The following is a 13,297-nucleotide window of genomic DNA, read 5'->3' on the forward strand; positions in this document are numbered from 1 at the left end:
ATTATCTTCTGAATTTTAATGCAATATAAGGTTCCGTCATGCTCTGGCATAAATAAACATCACTGAGAAACTATATTTAGGGACCAAACCGTAGTATTTGATGGGCACTTGACCTCCGACTTTGATCATTGATGAGCCGGTTGGCGTGGTTGGTAGATACTTGCCTTTCACGCCGAAGCTTGTGGGTTCGATTCCTACCCAGGATAGATATTTGTGTGCATGAACATGTATGTTTGCCATGAGTCTGGGTGTAATTATATATATAAGTATGTATTTATAAAAGAAAAATAGTATATGTAGTATATCAGTTGTCTGGTTTTCCTTAGTACAAGCTCTGCTTAGCATTGATGCCAACTAGGGGGTTTTCACCCCAAATTTAGGGGTCTAGGAGGAAATTTAAAATTCAAGACGTCTAGGAGGTTTTTAGGGGGTACATTTATTTAGGGGGATTTTTAGGGGATCTATTATTCAAGTTTTTTTTTGTTTTTCCTTAAAAAGCGCACGACTCTATACAATTTATATTAAGCCTCGAACCCAACCAACAAACTAAACTAAATATAAACTTCAAGCGTGGCTATAACTGAAATATCAAAATACTATAATATATTGAGATTTAAATAATAGCTCCCGTTGAGCTATTATTCAGCGTGCTTATAAAACACGTAAGGAGATTTCTGGTCACCGAATGAAAAATAAAAATCGTTTAATTTCATTGTTATCATCACTAATATTATTAAATAATGTATGTAAACGTGTAAAATGCACCCGCATAAATACAACAGCAATTTTATACTTGTTCACACAAGTATTTTTTATTTGTATTTGAAATTACCTCTCAAAATGAGTGTACAACAAAAAAATTAGGGGTTTTTAATTTATATTCAGGGGAATTTGAAGTTGGTTCTAGGGGGATTATTCTGTAGGAGTTGGCATCACTGCTGCTTAGTTTGGGATCAGATGACCGTATGTGAATACTGTCCCAGGATATTATTATTGTTATTACTTACGCGTGAAAACACATGCTGGCAATTTTCTTCTTGCTATCGCTTTAACATGAAATAATCCGACAATGCACCATTGTATAAAAATGTAAAAAAATATCTAATAAATATTAAAAAGTATAATTAAAAGCCTCATTTTGTTTTAATTAAATCCTGAAAATTATTTATCTCCCAAGACAAGGAATGCAGTTACTATGGCAATATTTTACGCACACATTGACAAACTAACTCTTTCTCAATCGCGGTTTCACGGCCCCTTGGTCTATTAGTTTCTCTGTCTACTGTCTAGTGACTGTGACCTACGTTTGAGTCTGATGTATAACATGACAAATGACAATAACAATTTCGAAAAGTTTGTGATTGTAATGTTTATTACGGGAAGAAATTTCAAGAAAAATAGTTAAATATCCAGGCATGGTTTTAAAAAACAACATAATTATTAACTTTTTGTTAAAATGTCAAAATTATATACATATTTATAAATTTTGTAAAATTATAAATTGTCAATTGTTAGTTAAGTGAAAATTGACTTAGAATTGTGATATATAATTAACCTGGGCATTTTTTGAGAACCATAATATAATTTGAATTTATACAAAATTTTTGATTTTTATAATCTACGTTATTACGGATTATTTATTTCAATTGGGCGAATTTTCTACTCATTAGTTTTTAAAATAAATTGTGGGAGGTTCTTAAGCTTAATCCAAAAATGGATAACGAACTTTTGGACATTTCAACCAGCCTAAGGCTACAGCTTGCGTATGGCATTGGACACATATTAAATGATGTGTGTGCAAGTTTATGGTTTACATATTTTTTAGTATTTTTCCACCTCGTACTTGAATTCAGTGCCTCTCAAGCTGGATACTTAATGTTAATAGGTCAAATTGTAGATGCCTTATCTACTCCATTTGTAGGCTATCATTCTGATCACACAAACAATTTTATGAGCTCAAGATATGGCAAAAGAAAACTTTGGCATTTATTTGGTAAGTGATCATGATGTTATATATATAATTATGCTTATCACTATGTCAGGTCAAGTTCGCATTTATTTTCTTGTTTGTTGTTAAAATTTGTACTAAAGCCACCACCTCATATAAGATTCAGACAAAACTTCAGATAAGTTTTAAATAACACCATTTAAACGAAGTATATCTTTGTTAAATCTAGGTTTTCTATAGAATTTGAATTCATTTCTGTGTTTTCAAAAATAATAGTGTATTTCAGTAATTCAATTACAATTTTGTAGCATGATTATAATCCCAAAAAAATATTGTTTATTTTGTTTCATTATTTAATCTATTTTCTATTATTTTGAACTAACTGTGTTCTAAATTTTAAACAAATTATTACATAAATATTATAAAGAATCATGGCTCAGAATCAATCAGGGCCATTAGTCATATATAAAAATATTAATATTTTTGAAAATTAAAATAAGTTGGTTGTTTTGATAATAACAATTATTACAATGAAAACTTATTCAAAATTTATTAATTTCCTTATTTTTTTATACTTTACTGTATAAATTCATAAAGTACAATCAACTTTTAAACAAATATATATTTTCCAGGTACTGTGTGTGTGCTTATATCATTCCCGTTCATTTTTATGGAGTGTGTGGGCTGTACATTGACACATAAATGGGCACAAATGTTTTACTTTGCTGCTTTTATTGTTGTATTTCAAATTGGATGGGCTGCTGTGCAAATATCTCATCTTAGTCTTATTCCCGAATTGGCAGAAGATCCTCATGTTAGGACACATCTCACCGCCATTAGGTAAAAAATATTATAAACTATAGCAAAATTTCTCTTTTTATGATTATAAAATATTTGTAATAATATTCATTTTACTATAAAAATAAATATAAATTAAAAACTCAAAATATGTATTAAAAAAAGAATAAATTTGAAACTAGTCATTAGTATGGAGTTTTTGTTTATATTATAGTTTTTACATCAGTATATTTGTTTCAGATATGGATTTACAGTGTTCTCTAATATATTTGTTTATATCATGACATGGATAATACTACACGTTACAGGAAATTGTGATAAAGACGTAGGTATTTTATTATTATTAGCACATTGTCAGCAGCATTAAAATATTGTTATTAAATTTTAATAAAATTCACTTTGTAAATAAATATTAAATTTTAATAACAATATTTTAATGCGAGTGACAATTTAATTAAGCATAAAATTGTAATAAACTTAAGTAAATGAACTTTTAGATTCTTCAATGCTTAGTTTTAAAACTAAATTAATCTATAAGGAAAGGAAACAGGGTGTTTTGTTAAACTGTTTGAAATATGTGAAGAATTGACATACTTATTAGTTAATATTCTTAATTAACTGTATTATAAAATGATCAATATTCATAATTTAACTAATATTTTTGGCATATTTTTATTTCTTGTTCACACCAAGCCAAATATGGGTAAAACTCATTTGCATAAATTCTGTACATATATAAAAACAAGTGTCATTTATAAATTTAATTTTAATTGAATTTATTTTTAAAACATGCTTTTTTTTAGCAAGTAGGACCAGCTGATGCTTGGAAGTTTAGACAAATAATGTTCATAGTTTTAAGTGTTGGAACTGTGGCGTCAGTATTGTTTCACTTTGCGGTGTCTGAAAAGCCATCACGGAATCAAATATCAAACAATGAATATGGAAGTAGTACTCTACATTGTGATATACTTCGCAAGTTCTTATTATATCAAGTGAGTCACCAAAATAAATGTTTTATATTTTCAAGAATTAAAATAAGAGTATTAGTCAATATCTTCATATTTATAATCATGTAAACATTGTAAGTACCAAATTACTGTTCTTCTAGAGATGTGTTGGATTTCATTTCATCATGCACTTGAGCTAGTAAAGGCTGGTAGATAAATATATGTCTGAATTTTATCCAACAAACGAAAGTTTTCTCAGAAAACATCTTTCACCAAGATTTACAAGAAGATTTACAGAAACAAATTAACCATAAGGGTATTGATTGTGTTTTGTTTAAACCCACAATCAATAACTAAGATCCACTGGGTCATTTACTGTTTTTAAATGTATGGATTAACAGATAGAGTAAAGACAATTATTAATAAAAAATAAACTGATGAAATGTCTGTAAAATTTTAGGTAGCTGGTATATACATGAGTACAAGACTTGTGGTCAATGTATCACAGGTCCTTATTCCTCTGTATCTTCACCGTACCCTTGGGTTAGCGGCTAGAGCCCTGGCTGTAGTGCCACTAGCAATGTATCTGGGAAGTTTGGTCGCAGCTGGTGTTCAGAGGTTGGCCCCAAGATCTTTCACACGAAAACTAAGCTATTTATTGGGTTCTGCATGTGCATTAAGTGGTTTTATATGGGTTTACATCGATTCAGACCATAATTACAAAGTGAATTTTATTTACATAGTTGCTGTATTGATAGGTTAGTAACCTCTATAGATGATGACATTGTTTGCTATGGAGACAATGTTTGAATTGCATGTTTATTTCGTTTTAAAATTTGTATTATTTCTTATTCAACTGTATTTGTAAATTAATGTTTACACAGTAATAAAATTTAGAACAATATTGTTTCAAATATTGCAATTAACCTCATTTTTGATATAATCTTTAATATTATCTAGGAACACAAATATTTCTTGTGTTATATATTGATCAATAAATATACATAATAAATTAAGATCGATATTTCCTTATTATATTTAAGTATAAGCATATGTCTATGATATAATATAATGCGGCATATAATCAAGTTTTTAATAATTTTATTGCAGGTTTTGGAGGAGCACAAATGCTTGTTACAAGTCTGTCCCTAACGGCTGATCTAGTTGGTGACAGAACAGGGGCATCAGCGTTTGTGTATGGGTTAATGAGTTTTTGTGATAAGCTGTCTTGTGGAGTAGCTATTGCTTTGATTCAGATGTAGTAAGTTTTTATTAGTTATTACTGATATATCTTGCACAATATTAGCGTCGTCATTCTTCTGTCTTGCATTGTTGTTGGCTTCCTATATTTTTCCAAGCCCATCTGGGTGAGTAACTAACCATTCATTATATATTCTACCGCCAAGCAGAAATACTTAGTACTATTGTGTTCCGGTTTGAATGATGAGTGAGCTAGTATAACATGTACAAGGGACATAACATCAAGTTCCCAAGGTCGGTAGCGCATTAGCGTTGTAAGAAGTGAATATTCCTTGCAACTATCAGGCGGTCCATTTCTCTAACCGGACAAAATATACACAGAATTTAATATTTTTTTTCATTTCTCAAAAATAGAATTATCTCAATACAAAGGCAGTAATTTTTTTAATATTATTAGTTTATAACATAAAATGATAGATTTCTGACTGTGTCCCTCTGAATATTCGTGCATTTTAATCTTGTCCCCTAAGAATATTTACAGGTAATAACAAAGAAAAAGCTACAAAAGGCAAGAGTTAAATCTTATTGTGCCAATTTCTATAGGCAGTGGTACCACCACCACTCACTATTAGAGGGCCTATTCGTCAGTCTGCCTAATTTTTAGAATAAAGAAATCAAAATGTCTTAAAGAAAGAGTACTTTCAAATGAGATAAGAACTAAACTGTACTTAAATAAATCTAAACCTTTTGTGCCGAAGTTTCTGACAGTGGTATGATATATTTAGGTATGCATTTAAACGAATAACATGATCGCTTACAGCGCGGATAACGGTGGCATATATTACTATCGGGACGCATTATCGTGGGTGTGCGGAGCAGCAACGATACTGGGACTTGCACTCACTTTAGTTTTACCAAACCGACCACATAACTCTTTGATTGCAAATGGTAAGCATATTTAAGAAAAACTATTTATTCTTTTCCCAACATGCTATTTTAATAATTCAGTAAATAAAAAACATATATTTGACACAATAATCAATCATATCAATTGTAAAAAAAAGTAAAGTAATTTCCAGTAGATGTCCAATTGGACTAAAGCCTTCTTTCTTTTTGAGGAGGTTTGGAGCATATTCCACCATGCTGCTCTGTTGCTGTATAGATACACGTGCAGATTTTTTCCCTACTGACATATGCAAGTTTTGCAGATGAATTATAACCATAAATTGAACAAATTAAAATTTAGTGGTGCTTGCCCGGGCTTTAATTTGCAATCTTTGATTGACATTGTTCCAACTTAAAATGTTCTAATCATGAATACAAAGTTTTAAAATAAAAACTACTAAATTTAAAATTATAACTTGAAATGATTATTAATATTTATAAAATACTTGAAAATGTAATTATTAAAATGTAAAAGTATTTTACTAGAAGTGGAAGGCTAAGAAAACTATTTGCTCCTAAGTTTTTGAAACTTACAAGTAAATGTTTTAATTTAAGTAGATTAAGTATGAATTAAAACTTGTGTATGACTGTGGTAAATATCAAAAAAATATTCTTTTTTGCAGATCCCTCACCCATCAATGCAGATGAAGATGAAATATTAACACCAGAATATACCTAATAAAAATATCTAATATTTTTTACACTTTTAGTGTAAAAATATTATGTAAATCGAGAGATTTTTATACAACTATTTTACCAGAGATATTAGAAGACATTCTAACATGACTATCATATAATTGTAATTAGATATTAAAAGACATTCTAAATAAAATTGTGATGTATCTTTAGTATTCTTAAAGAAATGTTTTAACAAAATATATTTTGTTAACTAGTGAGTATATTGAGTTATTGTATGAGTTTATTTTTAGTTATAAGATATATAAAAAAATATAAAGGAAAAAATAATTCGTTTACGGTATAGTATTTATTTTATATTTTCGACCCCTATACATTTATGTATGCACATTTTTTTGCATAGGCCCTGTTACAACACTATTGTTAAAACTAAGATATGGTTCTTATGTTCATAAAGCTTATGATATATTATTATAGGAATTCACATTGACTAGGCGTTAAAAGTACTATTCTTAGTAATTGGACTGTGACGTTAAAAAAATAACTAAATATTATATGAAAATGGTACGGAAACAATAATTTTAATAGAATGAAAATGTAATACCTAAGCTACTTTGGAAGCGAATGGTTTATGCAGAGATGATGGCAAGAGACCCGATGGAGCGACATTAGTGCCATGGTCGATGGGACGTGTTCTTCTGTGAGATGCAACTTGCGTAGATACGCTGGCAGTATCTCATATCAGGAATACATCTCCTAAAGCCAGTGCAGCCGCTGAAGCTGCTCAAATACTCAAGCGCCACAAATATTCACTATTATCCAACGGATATGAATTTGCGCGGCTGGGTTTTGAAACAAGGTCCATGGTCGTCCGATACAAAAAAAATATTTCTAAGAAACTGGTCCACACCTCTGGTGACCCAAGAGCTGGCGCTTATTTAGCTCAAGCAGCAATATCGCAGTGTCTTAGGTACAATACCACAGGACAACCTTTTAGACGGCGAGTTTTTGCTTTAAATTTGTAATGTGTATTTTGTTCTTTTTATTTTATTTTTGTACTTATTTTATAAAAATGTCTGTACATAAAATATTATAATTCTCTTAAAATGAATAACATATGGGCAAACCGCGTTAGAAGGAACTTCCAAATCAAAGCTAATGTGAGTTATATACTGTTAAGTAGTATAACTAACTGGTTTAATTTCTGATATTATTATTTCAATAGTTTTAATTTTAATAAGTAAATGAAAGAAGTGAAAACGGCTACTACCTGCGTTACAAAAATATCCTCTGCTACGTTTTTCTTTTATAGCAGGGAATATTCATGCAACACAGGTAATTCATTCATTGCCGGAATATAGGTACGTTACCTCTGTCATACATTTGCAAGCAGCCGCCCATGAGCGTCTTTATTCTTAGGCGCTTATCAGAGTTTTCGGCACGGTCTTAAAATGTCGGAGGTACTCAAACATTTTATTTTTTTTGTTTACTTTTTGTTTTAAAAGGATGTATCAAGTACTTAGTAACTTAACAAGATATATTTATATTTTTTAATTTTATGTTTTATCGATAAAATACTTTAGACGCCAATATGACGAAGATGGATGTTAGTTATTTGTATAATAAAATTAAACATTTACTAAAATTGTTTTTTTTTTTTTTATTAACATTCCACCTAGGTAATTTGTAATTCAGACGCTGATGGGTGGCCTAGGCATGTGTATATACATATTATGGATGCCGATGTGCGTCCTCGACATTAAATGGGTTCATAGCAAATGTTTTTATTAAATTGCTTTTCAGGGAAGAAGTAGTATTATATATTGTTTACAATTAAATAATTAACTGCATTTTTATTGTTTGAAAAATGGGTTGTAGTTGATTATTTTTCAATTTCATATAAATTAATAGGTTTTTTGGAAACATTACAACTGAATTTTCTGTAAATAGAAGATTTTTAAAATTATAAGTTGGGTATGTTTACTAGAATTTAATAAAATAAAAAACTTGTATAATTTATTGTTATGAAATATTTATAATTTATTGATTATAGTTGAATTTTATTTTTAAGTAAATTGATAAAAAAAACTAAAACCTACAATAGTATTTGTGTGTAAAAAATATCAACAACAAACAGACATGATAAATAAAACATTTATAAATAAATAAGTTTTTTATTATCACAAAAGGCTTGCACAGCATACAAATATATGAAATTGATAAAAATACTTTCAAGTGTGAAGATCAAAAAGCACAATGGTAAAAGCACATACAGTTAATGTACCATTGCATGTAAAGGCTCTAAGTAAAGCATCATTTCATAAGTTTACTCAGATGCAGCTAAAGCAACCACAGTGAAACGGACCTCATCGGGGTCACGTGACATAAATTCTTTACAAATCTTTGCTGCATCTTCCAACATGGAATCAGGTGTTGTTTTGCCGTGATTAATTGGAAAAGCTTTACGTCCATCTAATTCATACAAAACTCCATCTTTATGCACAAATGTAATAAAATGATGATTGACAGGATCTTCAGCACTAGGAGTATTTGTTTGTCCTTCTAGGGCCAACTCTTTATGAGCGTTAATTATACCTTCACTTTTTTCTAAAAGTGTTCCTCTAGCAGCAGCGTCTAGGTCTTTTGCTTCCTCTAAGAATTTCTTTAAAGGGCCTTCATTTAACTGAATTTTATCTATATTATTAGCAACTCCATGCACAAGTGCTACTGTACCACATGCATTACTTATATTTTGTTTCATATAGAAAAGATTGCTAGAAACTTCTTGACCTTTAGATAAAATATCATTTTCTTCTTTTTGTTTATGTTGCTCATAAGCATCAGAAACAGGAAAGAGAAGCGTAACAGCGATTACAGGTTTCGGTACCCAGGAAAGCATTTCAGGTTCCAGGCTCATAACGTCTACCATACCCCATTTGTTAGGCACGCCAAGTTTTTGCAGAAATTTATTCATAACTTCGGGATTTGATTCCAGAGGAATTAATGTTTCAGTAGCCATTTCGAACTGCAAAATTATAATGCTATAATAAAGGAATTAAAAACATTTTCCTATAAGTTAATAAACATGTTACTCACCTTTGCTTTTTTATGACTAGAAATTTAAGAAAATACTTCTTCAAAGCCGCTATACAATATGCCGGTCGTAGACGGTTGAGCGAGTTTCACAAATTACCTACTAAATCAATAATCACAAAATTTCGAATATACAAGTCACATTCTGGGTTGCCAATTTCTAATATATAATTTTTTAATTGAATTACTGACAGAAACAGCAGGTACTTGAATTCCAAAATTCTGTTAATTTCTTAATTATTATTTTTAGTGCTTTTATTAATAAATTTTATTTTTACTGTAAAAATCTGAATTAAATGAAAATCTAGTGATAAATATGGTATAAATAAAATTACATATTTATAAGTTATCCACAATAACTATTATTATCGATTACTTAAAAATATATTTAACTTATTATTTAAAGTAGGTTATGCAAAACCATGGCAATTATTGGCATCACTATTATAAACTGTCACTTCACTTATCAAGTCAAAATTTAACATATTAAGTAGCAGCGTTGTTTTCGCATATAATGAAAATTTTACTGAAATCCCAATGGATTTATTATTATCGTCATAAATGAAACTATTATAAGTTTTGGCAATGGCTGTTTGTGGACTTCGGACATTGTTATTAATTGTTTGCATATTGGAATTGGTTCGTTATTCATATTTTCCGATAAAACTAAAAAAAAATTGTGTATATTAAATACAATTTTTTAAATTGTTACGATGTTGACTTTAGAGCTGTATTAGTATACTATTTATTTTATAATTCTAAAAAATATTCTTAAGACCTCTTATGTTGTGACCTCAAAAGTTAAAAGAAAAAGTTTTGGAAACGGAATTCGATAAACTTCTTTGTTAGTTCGTAAGTATTATTTGGTCTTATATATATATATAATTTTTTTTATTTTCAGATAGTAACAATACAAAGACAAGTCTTTGATTTTCTGGGATACATGTGGTTACCAATAATTGCAAATTTCGTAAACATTATTTTAATAATATTTGGATCATTTGGTGCTGTGCAGTATATAACAAAATATCTTCTTGCAGTAAGTTGACTAAATGTTTTGGTGACATGTGATTTATAAGTTTCTGCTATTAGAAAAAAATGTATGAGAATTACTATTTCTTTCCAGTATGCAATATGGAGTTTCATGTGGTTAACATGGAACATATTTTTAATTTGTTATTATCTAAATCTTGGAATTCTCAACAGGGTGAGTACTAAATATGTAATCAATATTGTAATTTATGACTGACTGTTCTATAACCATTACCACTGATATTTTTCAATCATATAAATTGAAGTGTGATAAATTTATAATAATTTTAATTAATTGTTAGCTTCAATGATAGGTCTTACACACGACAGCAGTTTATAAGTGTGTGCAATGGACCACACCAATGTCATCAAATCAGATTTGCATTATTAACTTGCACACAATTTGTTGCCACTACTACCTTTTAGTCGTCACGTGTTATATTCTTCTGTTTGGTTGCAATGAGATTTAGCAGTACATTACTGAGAAGGGTTTCTTCAGCATGGGCTGTAAAATAGTCAATTTAAACTGTGTGTATTTTCTAATATGTTTTTTTAATAAATTGTCACTTATATTCATTTGTCCTTTTGTAGGAAAGTGGATTATTGTCCTTAGGGACGGGAAGTGTAAGTTGGTGGGAAGGGAATGGCTGGGGATGCCAACCAGTCTGGGGTGAAGCCGATGGGCCCGGTACATGGAGACCTGCAAGAGTTGAAGGATGCTTTTTGCAATGGCCTTATGTAGAGTTAGCACAGTCTGCAGTAGCTGCAGCTCTCACTGCTACAGCATTGCCACTTACTATTTTATTAACATATAGATCTTTTAAGAAACATAATACTGTAGTAGGTAAGAAAAAGTAAAGCAATTTCCTTTTCAATAGAAAACATACAAAAAAAGCATTTAACACAAACTCTTATTTAGTACTACTACTAAATAAAAAGTCAATTTAAAGTTCAAGTATTCCTCTATAAATAAAATTAATTCTTATTTTTATTAAACGGGTAACTAATAAAAATAATCATATTTACTTTTTGTAACCAAATTTTAAATTGTCTAATATTTATTATTTCAGATAAAGGAACATTAACTCGCCGTCCAGTTTATACCATAGAATTAAGTCCCACCGAAACAAACGTAAGTGAAAGCTCTCTTAAACCGATGACACCTCGCCGAGTAAAACGTCGCTCAGGTTCCAGGGGAGCCGGCTCATCTGTACGAAGATCACGTCGATCATATCGAAATGCTGGTTACTTATCATCTAATGCATCTCTGCCACACGAATCTCGACCATCTCGACCCACCTCGGCACATTCGTCGTACTCCAATTTCCATGGCGCTAGACCTTCCTCGTACCACGTGCTCGACCGGGAATCGATCACTCGCTCCCAAGAAGTCTATGACCCACCGCCGCCTTTGGAATCTATTCCAGCAATAAGTAGCAGAAGCGATACAATAAGACGATGCAAAAATACGGGTAGAGATGTCGTCGGACCGTACAATGAGCCGAACGGCAGCAACAATCGCGTGTACGAGGGCGTCGTGAGCTACGAGGGCGCGGCGGCGAGCGAGTCGCCTTCGTACGAGGCGGGCGGGTACGCGTACGGCGGCGCATGGGAGCCGCCCCCGCCTGCGCCCGGCCCGCCCGCCTACCAGTCCGTCTACCAGCCCGCCGACGACCCTTACTACTTGCGGCTCAATGTTAACAACAAGTCTTCGTAATCTGTTTTTTTATCTTGTTAAGTTTAATGCATATGTGACTTAAGTAGCTATTATTTTTATATTTACCTATTTTAATGATAGTATTACTTTAGAATCTCTTTAAAGTCGTTGCCGTTGTTGTATGAGATACATTCCTTGATGACTATTTAGAATAAGCTTTAATATTTTAAGTGACATATAGTTATAAACGAAACACAGAAAGTTGTGAGGATAATTTTTGTACAAGTCAAAAAATGTAGGTGTCTTTTTTTTATTAAAATTTTTAATAAGATCTTTTTTCTTGTTATGTAATGATTAAATGCATTGTTATTGTGTTATTGTAGGAAATTGTGTTAAGACTATACATTGAGTGACAATTTTACAATGAGCACGCACACAATTGTACAAAACATAATTTCAGCTAAGAGGAATATCAGTTTGTCACTAACTTTTCTTTAGTTTCTAGTTAACTTGCCATATATCACTCTTTACGTACTATATAATATTTAATGTCCCTTGTGTAGGGTTTTTTTATACAATTTTCAATTCTTAATTTTTTATAATTCATAGAATATGTTTAATTATGTATTGAACCAGTTTTTCATGATTTAAATATTTCATATATTCATAAAAAAATAAATTCTAATAAAATATCATTGGTAAACTAATCCGTCCATTAGTATATGAATTTTGAATAAGAGTCTGAAATTGTAAGATATTATAAACAAGAATTGTTTGTAAGGAGTTTATACATTAACATGCACAAACGATTATTCATACTTGTACATTTACATGCAGTTTTTAGTCAAACACATAGTTTTACATTCCTAAATCACATTTGGACCATAATTTATAAGTGAAATACAAAACGAGCTTTATTAGAGTAAGGGTAATTATATTATGTTTTTAAAAAAACTTTGACGTTTTATACCAAATAATATAATTCAATAAAACTTATGTTTTTTATTTAAATAAAAACAAACATTCGAGCATTGTAATTGT

The 13,297-nt window shown here is 30.4% G+C and overlaps 3 protein-coding genes across 4 annotated transcripts; 2 read left to right on the forward strand and 1 right to left on the reverse strand.

Moving 5' to 3' along the window:
- Positions 1-1,263: 1,263 nt before the first annotated feature.
- Positions 1,264-8,322, forward strand: LOC126770888 (major facilitator superfamily domain-containing protein 12-like). 2 transcript variants are annotated; one of them, XM_050490508.1, is made up of 9 exons: positions 1,266-1,413; positions 1,922-1,993; positions 2,581-2,788; positions 2,987-3,071; positions 3,550-3,738; positions 4,154-4,451; positions 4,804-4,954; positions 5,714-5,841; positions 6,462-8,322. In XM_050490508.1, exons 2-9 carry the CDS (start codon positions 1,951-1,953, stop codon positions 6,515-6,517), a joined length of 1,158 nt encoding a protein of 385 aa, XP_050346465.1. In that variant the 5' UTR covers positions 1,266-1,413; positions 1,922-1,950; the 3' UTR covers positions 6,518-8,322. The 2 variants fall into 2 exon arrangements, with proteins under 2 accessions (XP_050346457.1, XP_050346465.1); XM_050490500.1 differs by having other exon boundaries at positions 1,264-1,993; positions 6,462-8,321.
- A 312-nt stretch (positions 8,323-8,634) lies between these two features.
- Positions 8,635-9,709, reverse strand: LOC126771643 (ubiquitin carboxyl-terminal hydrolase isozyme L3-like). The gene is made up of 2 exons (XM_050491649.1): positions 9,571-9,709; positions 8,635-9,499 (listed from the first exon to the last, which is right to left on the reverse strand). The coding sequence occupies exon 2, from the start codon at positions 9,491-9,493 to the stop codon at positions 8,801-8,803; it is 693 nt and encodes a 230-aa protein (XP_050347606.1). The 5' UTR covers positions 9,494-9,499; positions 9,571-9,709; the 3' UTR covers positions 8,635-8,800.
- Positions 9,710-10,006: 297 nt separating this feature from the next.
- LOC126781517 (sodium/potassium-transporting ATPase subunit beta-1-interacting protein 4) lies at positions 10,007-13,250 on the forward strand. Its single transcript, XM_050506462.1, has 5 exons — positions 10,007-10,206; positions 10,469-10,606; positions 10,694-10,774; positions 11,191-11,443; positions 11,670-13,250. Exons 1-5 carry the CDS (start codon positions 10,153-10,155, stop codon positions 12,314-12,316), a joined length of 1,173 nt encoding a protein of 390 aa, XP_050362419.1. The 5' UTR covers positions 10,007-10,152; the 3' UTR covers positions 12,317-13,250.
- The last annotated feature ends 47 nt before the right edge of the window (positions 13,251-13,297 follow it).

This window comes from Nymphalis io, chromosome 1, assembly GCF_905147045.1.
Source record: "Nymphalis io chromosome 1, ilAglIoxx1.1, whole genome shotgun sequence".
NCBI classification, from domain to species: Eukaryota; Metazoa; Arthropoda; class Insecta; order Lepidoptera; family Nymphalidae; genus Nymphalis; species Nymphalis io.

Excerpts from the sequence above, each read along its gene's own strand:
- LOC126770888 (XM_050490500.1), top strand. The coding sequence starts at position 1,714 with ATGGATAACGAACTTTTGGACATTTCAACCAGCCTAAGGCTACAGCTT. Across the intron at positions 3,739-4,153 it reads GCAAGTTCTTATTATATCAA|GTAGCTGGTATATACATGAG; the intron begins GTGAGTCACCAA and ends GTAAAATTTTAG. Across the intron at positions 5,842-6,461 it reads TAACTCTTTGATTGCAAATG|ATCCCTCACCCATCAATGCA; the intron begins GTAAGCATATTT and ends TCTTTTTTGCAG.
- LOC126771643 (XM_050491649.1), bottom strand. The coding sequence starts at position 9,493 with ATGGCTACTGAAACATTAATTCCTCTGGAATCAAATCCCGAAGTTATG.
- LOC126781517 (XM_050506462.1), top strand. The coding sequence starts at position 10,153 with ATGGCTGTTTGTGGACTTCGGACATTGTTATTAATTGTTTGCATATTG. Across the intron at positions 10,775-11,190 it reads ATCTTGGAATTCTCAACAGG|GAAAGTGGATTATTGTCCTT; the intron begins GTGAGTACTAAA and ends GTCCTTTTGTAG. Across the intron at positions 11,444-11,669 it reads GAAACATAATACTGTAGTAG|ATAAAGGAACATTAACTCGC; the intron begins GTAAGAAAAAGT and ends TTATTATTTCAG.